Here is a 15,368-nt window from a genome sequence, read left to right on the forward strand (position 1 = left end):
CAACATCCCCCTCTCCCCCACTATCCCTGTCCCTCCAACACCCCTGTCCGCCCAACACCTCTCTCTCCCTCTCTGCCCCTCTCTCCCCAACCCTCCCCCTCATCCTCTCCCTCTCTCTCCCCAACACCCCTCTCCCCCCCTTTCTCCATCTCTCCCCAACACCCCTCTCTCCCTCCCTCGCTCTCCCCAACACCCCTCTCTCCCCCTCTCCCTCTCGCCCCCTCTCTCCCCAACACCCCTCTCTCCCTCCCTCGCTCTCCCCAACACCCCTCTCTCCCCCTCTCCCTCTCGCCCCCTCTCTACCCAACACCCCTCTCTCCCTCTCTCCCTCCCTCGCTCTCCCCAACACCCCTCTCTCCCCCTCTCCCTCTCGCCCCCTCTCTCCCCAACACCCCTCTCTCCCTCTCTCCCTCCCTCTCTCTCCCCAACACCCCTCTCTCCCTCCCTCGCTCTCCCCAACACCCCTCTCTCCCCCTCTCCCCAACACCCCTCTCTCCCTCTCTCCCTCCCTCTCTCTCCCCAACACCCCCTTCTCCCTCTCTCCTCAACACGTCTCTCCCCATGCAGTGTGCTGGGCTGCCCCTTGGCCAGGAAGCGACGTCTGGCAGACGCTGAGGCAGAGCAGGACCAGCCCTCCTCTAAAAGGAAGTCCCACCCTCTAAAGCTGGTCATGGACGAGGGCTTCAGCATGGACAGTGATGGGAGCAGCGAAGAGGCAGAGGAGGAGGCCAAAGAGGAGGAGAAAGAGGAGGAGGAGAAGGAGGACGAGAAGGAGGAGAAAACAGAGGAGCTGACCCAGGAACAGCCACAGCAGGAAGAAGAAACCAAGGAGGAGCAGAAGGAAAGGGAGGAGAAGGAGACAGAGGAGGAGGAGGAGAACACAGATGCAGCTGATGCAGATGAAGGTACGAACTGTACTTTATAAACACACACCACCAGCGAATCAGAATGAAGGAAGTTGTGTGACGCTGTGTGATGACATTAACTGTCACTGATCATTAACCATGACGTCATTCTGATAATGTACAGGAGAGAATGGATGACAGAGAGGATGATGCTCATGACAGTGCTGCTGATGGTAATGATGACCAGTTAGTGTCGCACTGTTCTCTCCGTTGAACTCACTGATATCTCCCTTGCCTGTCCCACAGAGGAATGCATGATCATTGAGCCGGTATCTAGTAAAACAGCTGAATGGCCTAAGAGAGAGGACTACTCCAGCTACCATCAGATCCTAGCCAACTCTCTATTATACCTGGGCGGGGTCTCCGACACCACAGAGACCACCTCACATGAGCCCGTTACCATGGAGACAGAGAAAGATGTCACAGCTGTGAAGCACTCCGCTGTGGTAGTGGAACACTCAGAGGCGCAGGAGGAAGAGGAGGAGGGACAGGAGGAAGAGGAGGAGGAGGAGCAGCAACCTGCAGAGGAGGAGGAGGAGGAGGAGGAGGAGGAGGAGGAGGAGGAGGATGAGGAGGAGGATGAGGAGGAGGGAAGTGTTAAAGTAAGTGAAGAACCTTCTGTTGTAGATAGGGTGGAGGAGGAAGAGGAGGAGGAGGAAGATGAGATTGAGGAGACTAGAGAGGCTGTGACACAGAGAACCTTCGACCACCCATACTTCACTGGAGACATCCACCAGCAGCAGGACAAGGCTGAGGAAGATGAAGAGGAGGAAGAGTATGAAGAGGAGAGAAGGGAAGCAAAGCACCAGCCACAGGAGATACTAGAGGAAGAGGAGGAGGAGGAGGATGATGATGACATTGAGGAGGTGGACGTGAGAGTGCACCCTGTCTTCTTGCCCACCACCATCACCATCACTGCAGCAACTCAGGGACCAGCCACACAGAGGGAGAGAGAAGAGCACAGGGCCAGGACTACAGAGGATTACATCTCCCACAGGACCAGCCACCTAGAGAACTACAACCCCCACAGGACCAGCCCACTGGAGAACTACAACCCCCACAGAGTCAGCCCCTTACATCACTACACCTCTCATAAGGCCTCAGCAGCCTCTGACATCATCGAGGTGCGTTCAGAGGATTCGGGTAGGGACTACGATGAAGAAGATGGTGATGAGGAGGAAGAAGATGACAGTTTGTCTCAGAGGTGGACAGATGAGTCAGAGATGTATGATATGACCCGGGGCAACCTGGGGCTTCTGGAGCAGGCCATCGCCCTGAAGGCAGAACAGGTGAAGGGGCCTCGCGACCTCCTCCTCCTCCGTCACCCCGTCGTCACCCCGGAGCTCCACCACCGCTACTTCACCATGGACGACCGGCCCAAACACCTGGACACCATGCGCAAGAGCTACTTCAGCAGTAAAGGTAAGGGTGGGAATTCAATCAATCAATCAATCAAAAATGCCTAAAACCCTAAAGAGCAAGCAGTGCAGAGGCAGGATCCATATGCATAGTATACAGAGTTGTGTGAAACACACACACATATTGGAATAGATGACCACATATAAACAGACCGACAGATACACATCAGTGAGTCACTCACCACAGAGTTGTGTTTGAGAGAAAGAGAGAGGGAGAGAGAGAGGAAGAGAGAGAGAGACAGAGAGAGAGAGACAGAGACACAGAGAGAGAGAGAGAGAGAGAGAGAGAGAGAGACAGACAGACAGACAGACAGACAGACAGACAGACAGACAGACAGACAGACAGACAGACAGACAGACAGACAGACAGAGAGAGAGAGAGAGAGAGAGAGAGAGAGAGAGAGAGAGAGAGAGATGCTCCATAATGATATTGCTATGTTTTTGTTTAGACCTAGTCGTGTCCTGGCACTGTGCCCATTTGTCCTGCCTCTGACAGTAACAGGCCGCACCTAGTGGGGCCGCCTGTCCCCATTCTACTCCCCTGTGGCAATGCTCATGTTCTGCCCAGCACTAATTAGAAGGTGCGTGTCTCATTAGCATTCAATTTAGAGGCCAATAGAGCATCAGTTTACCTCTACTTTCTTTCTTCCTCTCTCTAGTGGGAAGATATATAATAGTGAACAGGGCTCCTCAGTGCCCTACTGTATACTAATCTCACAGTAATATTATCACTTAAACAGTCTTCTTTTTACTCTTCAATTTGCCCAAATTAGTTACCTGCTCCACACAGACAAAGCATCCACAAGTCTATATACAGTACTAGTCAAAAGTTTGGACAAACCTACTTTTTCCCCCTTTTTTAAAAACTATTTTCTACATTGTAGAATAACAGTGAAGACATCAAAACTATGAAATCGCACATATGGAATCGTGTAGTAACTAAAAAAGTGTTTACTACAAATCAAAATATATTTTATATTTGAGATTCTTCAAAGTAGACACCCTTTGCCTTGATGGCAGCTTTGCACACTATTGGCATTCTCTCAACCAGCTTCATGAGGTTGTCACCTGGAATGCATTTCAATTAACAGGTGTGCCTTGTTAAAAGTACATTTCTGTAATTCTTTCCTTCTTAATGCGTTTGAGGCAATCAGTTGTGTTGTGACAAGGTAGGGGTGGGTATACAGAAGATGGCCCTATTTGGTAAAAGACCAGGTCCAAATTATGGCAAGAACAGTTCAAATAAGTAAAGAGAAACTATAGTCAATCATTACTTTAAGACATGAAGGTCAGTCAATCTGTAAAATGTCAAGAACTTTGAACGTTTCTCAAGTGCATTCACAAAAACCATCAAGCACTATGATGAAACTGGCTCTCATGAGGACCGCCACAGGAAAGGAAGACCCAGAGTTACCTCTCCTGCAGAGGATCAGTTCATTAGAGTTAACTGCACCTCAGAAATTGCAGCCCAAATAAATGCTTCACAGAATTCAAGTAACAGACACATTTCAACATCAACTGTTCAGAGGAGACTGCATGAATCAGGCCTTTGTGGTCGAATTGCTGCAAAGAAACCACTACTAAAGGAAACCGATAAGAAGAGAATTGCTTAGGCGGATACTTTGAAGAATCTCAAATATAAAATATATTTTGATTTGTTTAACACTTTTTTGGCTACTACATGATTCCATATGTGTTATTTCATAGTTTTGATGTCCACTATTATTTTACAACGTAGAAAATTGTAAAAATAAAGAAAAACCCTTGAATGAGTATGTTTGTCCAGACTTTTGACTGGTACTGTACATGTCATTTGATAATTCGTGTGATTTTTTAATTTTATTTTCTATTTGGCTGACAGACAGTGCTTTCAGGCAGATGGTTAAGCAGTACAATGTTGTGTATCTTTTAGCTGTCTCTACAGAGAGCAGCAGGCCAGAGAAGAGGGAGATCAAATGCCCCACCCCTGGCTGTGATGGGACTGGTCATGTTACCGGACTCTACCCCCACCACCGCAGCCTGTCTGGCTGTCCTCACAAGGACAGGATCCCCCCTGAGAGTCAGTACCTATACCCTATACCCTATACCCTATCCCCAATATCCTAAACCCCACCCCCTATACTCTATACCCTATACCATATACCCTATCCCCAATATCCTATACCCAACACCCTATACTCTATACCCTATACCATATACCCTATACCCAATACCCAATACCCAATACCCAATACCCTATACCCAATACCCTATACCCTATACCCTCTACCCAATACCCTATATCCTATTCCCAATACCCAATACCCTATACCCAATACCCTATACCCAATACCCTATACCCAATACCCTATACCCAATATCCTATACCCAACATCCTATACCCCATACCCTATACCCAATAACCTATACCCTATACCCAATACCCTATACCCTATTCCCAATACCCAATCATGTATACTCAATACCCTATACCAAATACCCTATACCCAATACCCTGTGCCCAATACCCAATACTCTGTACCCAATACCCAATACCTTATACCCAATACCCAATACCCAATACCCTACACTCCAACCACAATCTAGCACACCTGATTCTAATAATTAGAATCAGGTGTGCTAGATTGTGGTTGGAGTGTGAATTAAGTTAATTCAAACTGGGGTTGGAGCGAAAACCTACAGGAGGGTAGCTGTCCAGGAACAGGGTTGGAGAGCCTTGCTATGTACCCTTTACTCAATACCCTGTACCCAATACCCAATACCCAATACCCTATACCCTATACCCAATACCCAATACTCAATACCCTATACCCTATACCCTATACCTAATACCCTATACCCAATACCCAATACCCTATAGCCTATACCCTATACCTAATACCCTATACCCAATACCCAATACCCTATACCCAATACCCAATACCCTATACCCAATACCCAATACCCTATACCCAATACCCAATACCCTATACCCTATACCCTATTCCTTATACCCTATACCCAATACCCTATACCCAATACCCTATACCCAATACCTTATACCCTATACCCAATATCCTATACCCTATACCCTATTCCTTATACCCTATACCCAATACCCTATACCCAATACCTTATACCCTATACCCAATACCCTATACCCAATACCTTATACCCTATACCCAATACCGTATACCCTATACCCTATACCTTAATGCCTATACCCAAAACCCAATACCCTATACCCAATACCCAATACCCTATACCCTATACCCTATACCCTATACCCAATACCCTATACCCTATACCTAATACCCTATACCCAATACCCTGTACCCAATACCCTATACCCAATACCCAATACCCAATACCCTATACCCTACACCCTATTCCTTATACCCTATACCCAATACCCTATACCCAATACCCTATACCCAATAGCTTATACCCTATACCCAATACCCTATACCCTATTCCTTATACCCTATACCCAATACCCTATACCCAATACCTTATACCCTATACCCAATACCTTATACCCTATACCCTATACCTTAATGCCTATACCCTATACCCAATACCCTATACCCAATACCCTATACCCAATACCTTATACCCTATACCTTATACCCTATACCCAATACCCTATACCCTATACCCTATACCCTATACCCTATACCTTATTGCCTATACCCAAAACCCAATACCCTATACCCTCTACAAGTCCCAAAGGCAGAAAGCCATTCTCTGTTCTAACTAGAGAACTAGTTAGTAATAATCCCCTGTCGGTGTGTCGTCCTCTCCAGTCCTGGCCATGCATGAGAATGTGCTGAAGTGTCCGACTCCAGGCTGCACCGGACAGGGCCATGTTAACAGCAACCGTAACACCCACCGCAGGTACTCTACAGTGTGTGTGTGTGTTTTTGTGCATGTGTCTTTTGTGTATCTGTGTGTATGTGTGTGTGCGTGCGTGCGTGCGTGCGTGCGTATGTGCGTGTGCGTGCGTGTGTGTGTGTGTGTGTGTGTGTGCGTGCGTGTGTGTGTGTGTGCGTGTGTGTCTGTGTGTGTGTGTGTGTGTGTGTGTGCGTGCGTGCGCGTGCGTGTGTCTGTGTGTTTGCGTGTGTGTGTCTGTGTGTGTGCGTGTGTGTGTGTGCGTGTGTGTGTGCATGTGTGTGTGTGCGTGTGTGTGTGTGTGTGCGTCTGTGTGTGTGTGTGTGTGTGTGTGTGTGTGTGTGTGTGTGTGTGTGTGTGTGTGTGTGTGTGTGTGTGTGTGCGTGTGCGTGTGTGCATTATCGTGACCAAACAGACCCCATATGAAGGACATTTTACTGATATCAATAATTATGATAAGTAGACTATACTCTAGAAATATGACATGACATGAAACCTTTGACATTAAATAAGTCTACTAATATGGCCGATTTCTAACGATAAAATGTAAGTAATAGTTTTAAGAGTAATATAAAAAGTCATTGAAGGACCCATGTATGCATATGTGTGTGTGTGTGTGTGTGTGTGTGTGTGTGTGTGTGTGTGTGTGTGTGTGTGTGTGTGTGTGTGTGTGTGTGTGTGTGTGTGTGTGTGTGTGTGTGTTTAGAACCACCAAGACTCCTCCAATAGCTGGCCGCCTGGCCAAACTGAACAATCGATGGTCACTCTGACAGAGCTCTAGAGTTCCTCTGTGGAGATGGGAGAACCTTCCAGAAGGACAACCATCTCTTCAGCACTCCACCATTCAGGCCTTTATGGTAGAGATGGCCAGTCCTCAGGGAAAGGCACATGACAGCCCACTTGGAGAAACAAGATTCTCTGGTCTGATGAAACCAAGATTGATTTGGTCTTTGGTCTGAATGCCAAACGTCACATCTGGAGGAAACCTGGCATCCCTACGGTGAAGCATGATGGGGCAGCATCATGCAGTGGCGCTGTTTTTCAGCAGTAGGGACTGGGAGACTAGTCAGGATCGAGGGAAAGATGAACAGAGCAAAGTACAGAGAGATCCTTGATGAAAACCTGCTCCAGAGCGCTCAGGACCTTAGACTGGGGCAAAGGTTCACCTTCCAACAGGACAACAACCCAAAGAACACAGCCAAGACAATGCAGTGCGGAGTGGCTTCGGGACAATTCTCTGAATGTCCTTGAGTGGCCCAGCCAGAGCTTGGACTTGAACCCGATCTAACAGCTCTTGAGAGATGTGAAAATAACTGTACAGCGATGCTCCCATTCAACCTGACAGAGCTTGAGAGAATCTGCAGAGAAAAATGGGAGAAACTCCCCAAATACAGGTGTGCCAAGCTTGTAGCGTCATACCCAATAAGACTTGAGGTTGTAATCGCTGCCAAAGGTGCTTCAACAAAGTACTGAGTAAAGGGTCTGAATGCTTATGTACATTTTTATATTTAACACATTTGCAAAAATTTCTAAAAACCTGTTTTTGTTTTGTCATTATGGGATATTGTGTGTAGATTGAGGAGGGGAAAATAATTGTTAATCATTTTAGAATAAGGCTGTAACGTAACAAAATGTGGAAAAAGTCAAGGGGTCTGAATACCTTCCGAATGCACTGTATACAGTGGCTTGCGAAAGTATTCACCCCTTTTGGCATTTTTCCTATTTTGTTGCCTTACAACCTGGAATTAAATTGGATTTTTTGGGGGGGGTTGTATCATTTGATTTACACAACATGCCCACCACTTTGAAGATGCAAAATATTTTTTATTGTGAAGCAAACAAGAAATGACACAAAAAACTGAAAACTTGAGCGTGCATAACTATTCACCCCCCCCCCCAAAGTCAATACTTTGTACAGCCACCTTTTTCAGCAGTTACAGCTGCAAGTCTCTTGGGGTATGTCTCTATAAGCTTAGCACATCTAGCCACTGGGATTTTTGCCCATTCTTCAAGGCAAAACTGCTCCAGCTCCTTCAAGTTGGATGGGTTCCGCTGGTGTACAGCAATCTTTAAGTCATACCACAGATTCTCAGTTGGATTGAGGTCTGGGCTTTGACTAGGCCATTCCAAGACATTTAAATGTTTCCCCTTAAACCACTCGAGTGTTGCTTTAGCAGTATGCTTAGGGTCATTGTCCTGCTGGAAGGTGAACCTCCGTCCCAGTCTCATATCTCTGGAAGACTGAAACAGATTTCCCTCAATAATTTCCCTGTATTTAGCGCCTTCCATCATTCCTTCATTTCTGACAAGTTTCCCAGTCCCTGCCGATGAATAACATCCCCACAGCATGATGCTGCCACTACCGTGCTTCTCTGTGGGGATGGTGTTTTCGGGGTGATGAGAGGTGTTGGGTTTGCGCCAGACATAGCGCTTTCCTTGATGGCCAAAAAGCTTAATTATAGTCTCATCTGTCCAGAGTACCTTCTTCCATTTGTTTGGGGAGTCTCCCACCTACCTTTTGGTGAACACCAAACATGTTTGCTTATTTGTTTCTGGCCACTCTTCCATAAATCCCAGCTCTGTGGAGTGTACGGCTTAAAGTGGTCCTATGGACAGATAATCCAATCTCCACTGTGGAGCTTTGCAGCTCCTTCAGGGTTATCTATGGTCTCTTTGTTTCCTCTCTGATTAATGCCCTCCTTGCCTGGTCTGTGAGTTTTGGTGGGCGGCCCTCTCTTGACAGGTTTGTTGTGGTGCCATATTCTTTCCATTTTTTAATAATAGATTTAATGGTGCTCTGTGGGATGTTCATAGTTTCTGATATTTTTTTATAACCCAACCCTGATCTGTACTTCTCCACAACTTTGTCCCTGACCTGTTTGGAGATCTCCTTGGTCTTCATAGTGCTGCTTGCTTGGTGGTGTTGCAGACTCTGGGGCCTTTCACAACAGGTCATGTGAGGTCATGTGACACTTAGATTGCACACAGGTGGACTTTATTTAACTAATTATGTGACTTCTGAAGGTAATTGAAGGTAAAGGTAATTGGTTGCACCAGATCTTAGCAAAGGGGTGAAGACATATGTACTCACCACTCTTCCGTTTTTTATTTTTTATAATTTTTTGAAACAAGTTATTTTTTTCATTTCACTTCACCAATTTGGAGGAAAAACGCCAAGGGGGTGAATACTTTTGCAAGACAATTTATGTGTGTATGTTTGTATGCGTGTGTGTGTGTGTGTGTGTGTGTATGTGTGTGTGTGTGTGTGTGGGGGGGTGTGTGTGTGTGTGTTTGTATGTATGTGTGTGTGTGTGTGTGTGTTTGTATGTGTGGGTGTGTGGGTGTGTGTGTGTGTGTGTGTGTGTGTGTGTGTGTGTGTGTGTGTGTGTGTGTGTGTGTGTGTGTGTGTGTGTGTGTGTGTGTGAGAGAGTCATTATATGTTTATCTATGTGACTGCATGTTCTGTATGTCACTCTGGATCAGATTGATGGAGATGTACTCTGACTCCTCCCCAGTATTCACTCTCTCCTCTTATTGGATGTCCCAGTTTGTCAGGATGCCCCATCGCAGCCACAGAGAAGTTGTCCAAGAGCCACAACCTTGACAAGCAGCATCTCTCCCAGCCAATCAGAGAGCACCTCAAAGAAAGTCCCAACAACAATGACAGAGTTTTGAGGTAAGGAACTGCCCTGTGATTCGTCACACCTCTCTCTCTCTCTATCTCTCTATCTCTCTATCTCTCTCTCTATCTCTCTATCTATCTATCTATCTATCTATCTATCTATCTATCTATCTATCTGTCTGTCTGTCTGTCTGTCTGTCTGTCTGTCTGTCTGTCTGTCTGTCTGTCTGTCTGTCTGTCTGTCTGTCTGTCTGTCTGTCTGTCTGTCTGTCTGTCTGTCTGTCTGTCTGTCTGTCTGTCTGTCTGTCTGTCTGTCTGTCTGTCTGTCTGTCTGTCTGTCTACAGGAAATAAAGAAATACAAGTTGAGAAATGATTTAATGCAAATCCAGGAAGTCCAAACAGCCTAATTCTAACTGTAAGATTGTTGAAATTCCAATTGAATTCAACATAAATTCTCCACTTCATGACTGAATTCAAGAATTGAATAGGAATTTCAAATGAAATTGGATTTGACCCCAACCCTGTGACCTTGCAGTGACTCAGCAGCACCACTCGTGTTGTTGTCGACTGCTCGGTAGGCGGAGCCCTTGTAAGATGTGTCAATCAGGACATCCCAGTTTTAATCAGCACTAGTGCAATGATGTTTTTGTCATGTCACCTCAACATCCTGTTCTCTCTATTCACCCTCATCACGCTCAAAAGAATGATAATTACAGTTAACGACTAGACAGAGGTATTATGCTAAGTACATCCTCATTTCTTGGTATTTTAATTAATAATGCCACCCGATAAGCTAATTATGCGGGTTAGAGGGTATTGTGAGGATAAGGGAAAATAATTGCTTTCCTTGAGGAACCTCGTCTGTGGTCCGACAAAGTGCCCAAGTATTAAAACATAATAAAGCTAGCCTTGTTTTTTCTTCATTGTCATTCAAATGAGCTGGCCTTTTCTGTGTGTAGAAAACACACTCGAGCTGGCTAAATATTCTACATGATATCATTGTTATAATCGTATCCACGTTGAATAAAGAGAAAGGTTATCCCAGTGCTCAATGGCAGAAAGCACACAGCTCAGTTCAACACTGTCTGTCTGTGTGTCTGTGAACATGACAGAAGCCATTTCCTCCGAGACAGTCCGTGAGCCATGCGAGAGAGCATGTTGTTTGAACCATGGTGTCATAGCCATTCCAGGCTACTGTCTGTGACCAGGGATATGGGATTGTACATGGTAGGAGCGGTGAGGGATGGGGTACTATACTCCGTGATAAGGAAAGGGAAATCACTGAACTACACTATCCCCTCCCAGGACCATTTGCGTGTGTCAGTGGATTTAACCCCAACAGGTCTGACAAAAGCCCTGGCACTCCAGGAAAACGAGAGGGTTTAAAGCTAATCAATTCCATGCTCTACAATATGCAAATGTGCCCTCTGCTGATAAGAGAGCCTTTAATCCTGCCCCTCTCCTCCCAAGCAGACTGTTCCTCTCACACACACCCCCCTTTCTCTCTCTCTCAATTCAATTCAATTCTCTCTCACCCACTGTCTCTCTCTCTCGCTCTCTTCTTTTCGCTCTCTCTCTCTCTCTCTCTCTTTGTCTCTCTCTCTCTTTGTCTCTCTCTCTTTGTCTCTCTCTTTGTCTCTCTCTTTGTCTCTCTCGTTGTCTCTCTCTCTCTCTCTTTGTCTCTCTCTCTCTCTTTTTGTCTCTCTCTCTCTCCCTCTCTCTCTCTCCCCCCTCTCTTTTTCCCTCTCTCCCCTCCAGGCCCATGTGTTTTGTGAAGCAGCTGGAAGTACCTCACTATGGGCAGTACAGACCCAATATGGTGCCTGCCACACCTCGTGCCAACCTGGCCAAGGAGCTGGAGAAGTACTCCAAGGTCTCCTTTGATTATGCAAGCTTCGACTGTCAGGTGTTTGGGAAACGCATGCTTGCTCCAAAGATACCAACCAGCGAAGCCTCACCCAAAGCCTTCAAATGTAAGGAAGCGTTGTCCTATAGCTGTATATATCTTTAGCCCACACTGCCCCCCCCCCCCCCCCCCCCCAGACATACAGACACAAATACAGACACACAACAGGACACGATTATATAGCTAATATCTCTGTTTTTCTGCTCCCTCAGCTAAACTCTCGTCCCCCAAGTCTTCTTCTCCCAGCCTCAGCCTGCATGGAGGTTATGGAAAAACTGCCTCCTCTTCTGCCTACGACTACTCCCATGAAGCCCAGGCAGCCCACATGGCTGCCACCGCTATCCTAAACCTGTCCACACGCTGCTGGGAGAGGCCTGAGAACCTCAGCACCAAGCACCAGGACCTGGCCAGCAAGGTAGCCAAGCCCCCTATCTTTAGCCCTGCTTTATACCTGCTGCTAACATGTGTTCTTTGTCCTGATTGTGTCCACAAGTTACCCCCTAAACCCCTAGAGCTCAACTACTGCTAAGTTACACCTAGACTACTGGAGCTCACCTACTGCCAAGTTACCCCATAGACTCCTAGAGCTCACCCACTGCCAGTTACCTCCTAGACTCCTAGAGCTCACCTACTGCCAAGTTACCTCCTTGACTCCAAGAGCTCACCTACTGCCAAGTTACCCCCTTGACTCCAAGAGCTCACCCACTGCCAAGTTACCCCCTAGACTCCTAGAGCTCACCTACAGCCAAGTTACCCCCTTGACTCCAAGAGCTCACCCACTGCCAAGTTACCCCCTTGACTCCAAGAGCTCACCCACTGCCAAGTTACCCCCTAGACTCCTAGAGCTCACCTACAGCCAAGTTACCCCCTTGACTCCAAGAGCTCACCCACTGCCAAGTTACCCCCTAGACTCCTAGAGCTCACCTACTGCCAAGTTACCCCCTAGACTCCTAGAGCTCACCCACTGCCAAGTTACCCCCTAGACTCCTAGAGCTCACCCACTGCCAAGTTACCCCCTAGACTCCTAGAGCTCACCCACTGCCAAGTTACCCCTAGACTCCTAGAGCTCACCCACTGCCAAGTTACCCCCTAGACTCATAGAGCTCACCTACAGCCAAGTTACCCCCTTGACTCCAAGAGCTCACCCACTGCCAAGTTACCCCCTAGACTCCTAGAGCTCACCCACTGCCAAGTTACCCCCTAGACTCCTAGAGCTCACCCACTGCCAAGTTACCCCTAGACTCCTAGAGCTCACCCACTGCCAAGTTACCCCCTAGACTCATAGAGCTCACCTACAGCCAAGTTACCCCCTTGACTCCAAGAGCTCACCCACTGCCAAGTTACCCCCTAGACTCCTAGAGCTCACCCACTGCGAAGTTACCCCCTAGACTCATAGAGCTCACCCACTGCCAAGTTACCCCCTAGACTCCTAGAGCTCACCTACTGCCAAGTTACCCCCTAGACTCCTAGAGCTCACCTACTGCCAAGTTACCCCCTAGACTCCTAGAGCTCACCCACTGCCAAGTTACCCCCTAGACTCATAGAGCTCACCCACTGCCAAGTTACCCCCTAGACTCATAGAGCTCACCCACTGCCAAGTTACCCCATAGACTCCTAGAGCTCACCCACTGCCAAGTTACCCCCTAGACTCCTAGAGCTCACCCACTGCCAAGTTACCTCCTAGACTCCTAGAGCTCCCCCACTGCCAAGTTACCTCCTAGACTCCTAGAGCTCACCCACTGCCAAGTTACCTCCTAGACTCCTAGAGCTCCCCCACTGCCAAGTTACCTCCTAGACTCCTAGAGCTCACCTACTGCCAAGTTACCTCCTAGACTCCAAGAGCTCAGCAACTGCCAAGTTACCGCCTAGACTGACAGAGCTCAGCAACTGCCAAGTTACTCCTAGATTCCCAGAGCTCCCCAACTGCCAAGCAAATAGAACGTAACATCAGGTGGCGTTCATTAACAGGAAGAAGATGGTGTTGAGGTATGGTTGCATCACCTATCTTGTTTTTTCCTATCCCTTCATCCTTTTCATGTTGTTATTGAATTTGGCTGGCTGCCAGTTCCCTGGATTACTCTCCATCAGGTAGTCTTTTTTCATTATCTGCCGGCCGGATCTCTCTGTCCCCCCTCCCTTCCTCCCTCTGTCTATCTGTGCACAGGAGATGTAATTGGAGCAGCACTCTCCCCCATATTGTGTTTTTTTAAAAGCTTTTTGCCTTGGCGGTGAGAGTGACTGTTTCATACTTTTTTGATTTCCTGACATGGTGTTGGGCGATAGAAAGGGAAGATTAATGGCCATAGTAGCTCAGTAGCAGTGCTAGTCAGCCAGGGACCGTTCTGGGACCAGGGCCCGTTTTTTTTTTCTTGCTCCCCACAGCCAACGTGCCGCGGCGCGCAACTCTTTGATTTCTCTGGCTCCTCTACAGCCAATATGAATACCATTTCAGATGATTACTAAAGAGAGGTTCTGTTTCCTCGGTCCCCTCTTATAGATCTGACAATACAAATGGAGCTTGACCAGCGCTGTTAGCATAGTATGGCCATACAAACGTGTTTAAGAGAGACAGGTGGGGCATTAAGATAACAGGCGCTGGGGATAGACTTATCGTGATACATTGTGGTGTGTATCACATGAGACAATGTAATGTTATTGTGATTGTCAGCATTACCATAATTGCCCTATGCAGAGCATGGACATCGAGGTGGACGAGAATGGGACTCTTGACCTGAGCATGAAGAAACCCGTCAAACGAGAGGGCACCAGCCCTGGGGTATGTTCACCGGACCCCTCCTCCTCCTCTTCCTCCCTGCACCATGGAGGCAGCAGTGGCATGACCTCGCCCCACACGGGCCACGCCTACAAACAGGAAGACTGGGAGGAGCCTCTGGACTACACCAAACCTAACCGCCAGCGAGAGGAGGATACAGAGGTCTGTCCTCTACTGTCTTCTTCTCCTTCATCTGTCCTTGTCTCTTCTCCTCATTATGATCACGGACGCTCGTTGCCATGTGTACACTCATGCGTAACCAACAATTAAAATGTACTAAAAGATCCGGTTGTGTTTTCTACTCTTCTTGATTCCATTTGATTACACAGATGGAGCACCACACAGCGCAGTCATTTGCCTCGTCCGACCCTGAGGACATGGACCTGATGCAGGACTACCCCGAGGAGCGGAAGTACCCTGGAGAGGTCACCACCCCAAACTTCAAGGTCCAGTTCCAACAGCCAAAGGATTGCAAGAAAGATGTGCTCCTGTAAGTCAATGGTCTGTCAATTCTCCCTGGAGGAACGGCTGTACAAAGCATCCTTTAAGTCCACCACGTCACTCTCTCTCTGATTTTCTGATCCCCTTTCCCCTGAGATACTGTCATTCACCGTCCTCTCCTCTCCTCTCCTCTCTTCTCTATTTCTGTCTCCAGGTGCCCCACTCCTGGCTGCGATGGCAGTGGCCACATCACTGGAAACTATGCATCCCATCGCAGGTATAGTATGCCCCTGTATATAGCACAGGCCCAAAGCCAATGATGTTTTCACACTATACAAGAAACATGGCCTCTAACTTAAATAACGATTTAGATTAAGATTGCGTCAATAATAGAATGTTTTCCTTGCTGGCTGTTTTCTATTTCCAGACTTT

The 15,368-nt window shown here is 47.4% G+C and overlaps 1 protein-coding gene across 12 annotated transcripts in view; it reads left to right on the forward strand.

Moving 5' to 3' along the window:
• The window catches only part of LOC106566409 (myelin transcription factor 1), a 152,045-nt gene that overhangs the window by 116,987 nt on the left and 19,690 nt on the right, over positions 1-15,368 (forward strand). For 9 of the 12 annotated variants that reach the window (XM_045692920.2, XM_045692921.2, XM_082959828.1 and 6 more), the window contains 10 exons: positions 568-905; positions 1,152-2,327; positions 4,236-4,382; positions 6,109-6,199; positions 9,741-9,869; positions 11,575-11,789; positions 11,935-12,137; positions 14,415-14,657; positions 14,825-14,985; positions 15,151-15,213. In XM_045692920.2, the coding sequence (XP_045548876.2) occupies positions 568-905; positions 1,152-2,327; positions 4,236-4,382; positions 6,109-6,199; positions 9,741-9,869; positions 11,575-11,789; positions 11,935-12,137; positions 14,415-14,657; positions 14,825-14,985; positions 15,151-15,213 (2,766 nt within the window). Of the gene's footprint in view, positions 1-567; positions 906-1,151; positions 2,328-4,235; positions 4,383-6,108; positions 6,200-6,219; positions 8,937-9,740; positions 9,870-11,574; positions 11,790-11,934; positions 12,138-14,414; positions 14,658-14,824; positions 14,986-15,150; positions 15,214-15,368 lie in introns of those variants that run through there. The other 3 variants (XM_045692919.2, XM_082959826.1, XM_082959833.1) reach the window with 2 other exon arrangements.

The sequence above is a fragment of the Salmo salar genome, chromosome 13 (genome assembly GCF_965601325.2).
Source record: "Salmo salar chromosome 13, fSalSal1, whole genome shotgun sequence".
Classification (NCBI taxonomy): Eukaryota; Metazoa; Chordata; class Actinopteri; order Salmoniformes; family Salmonidae; genus Salmo; species Salmo salar.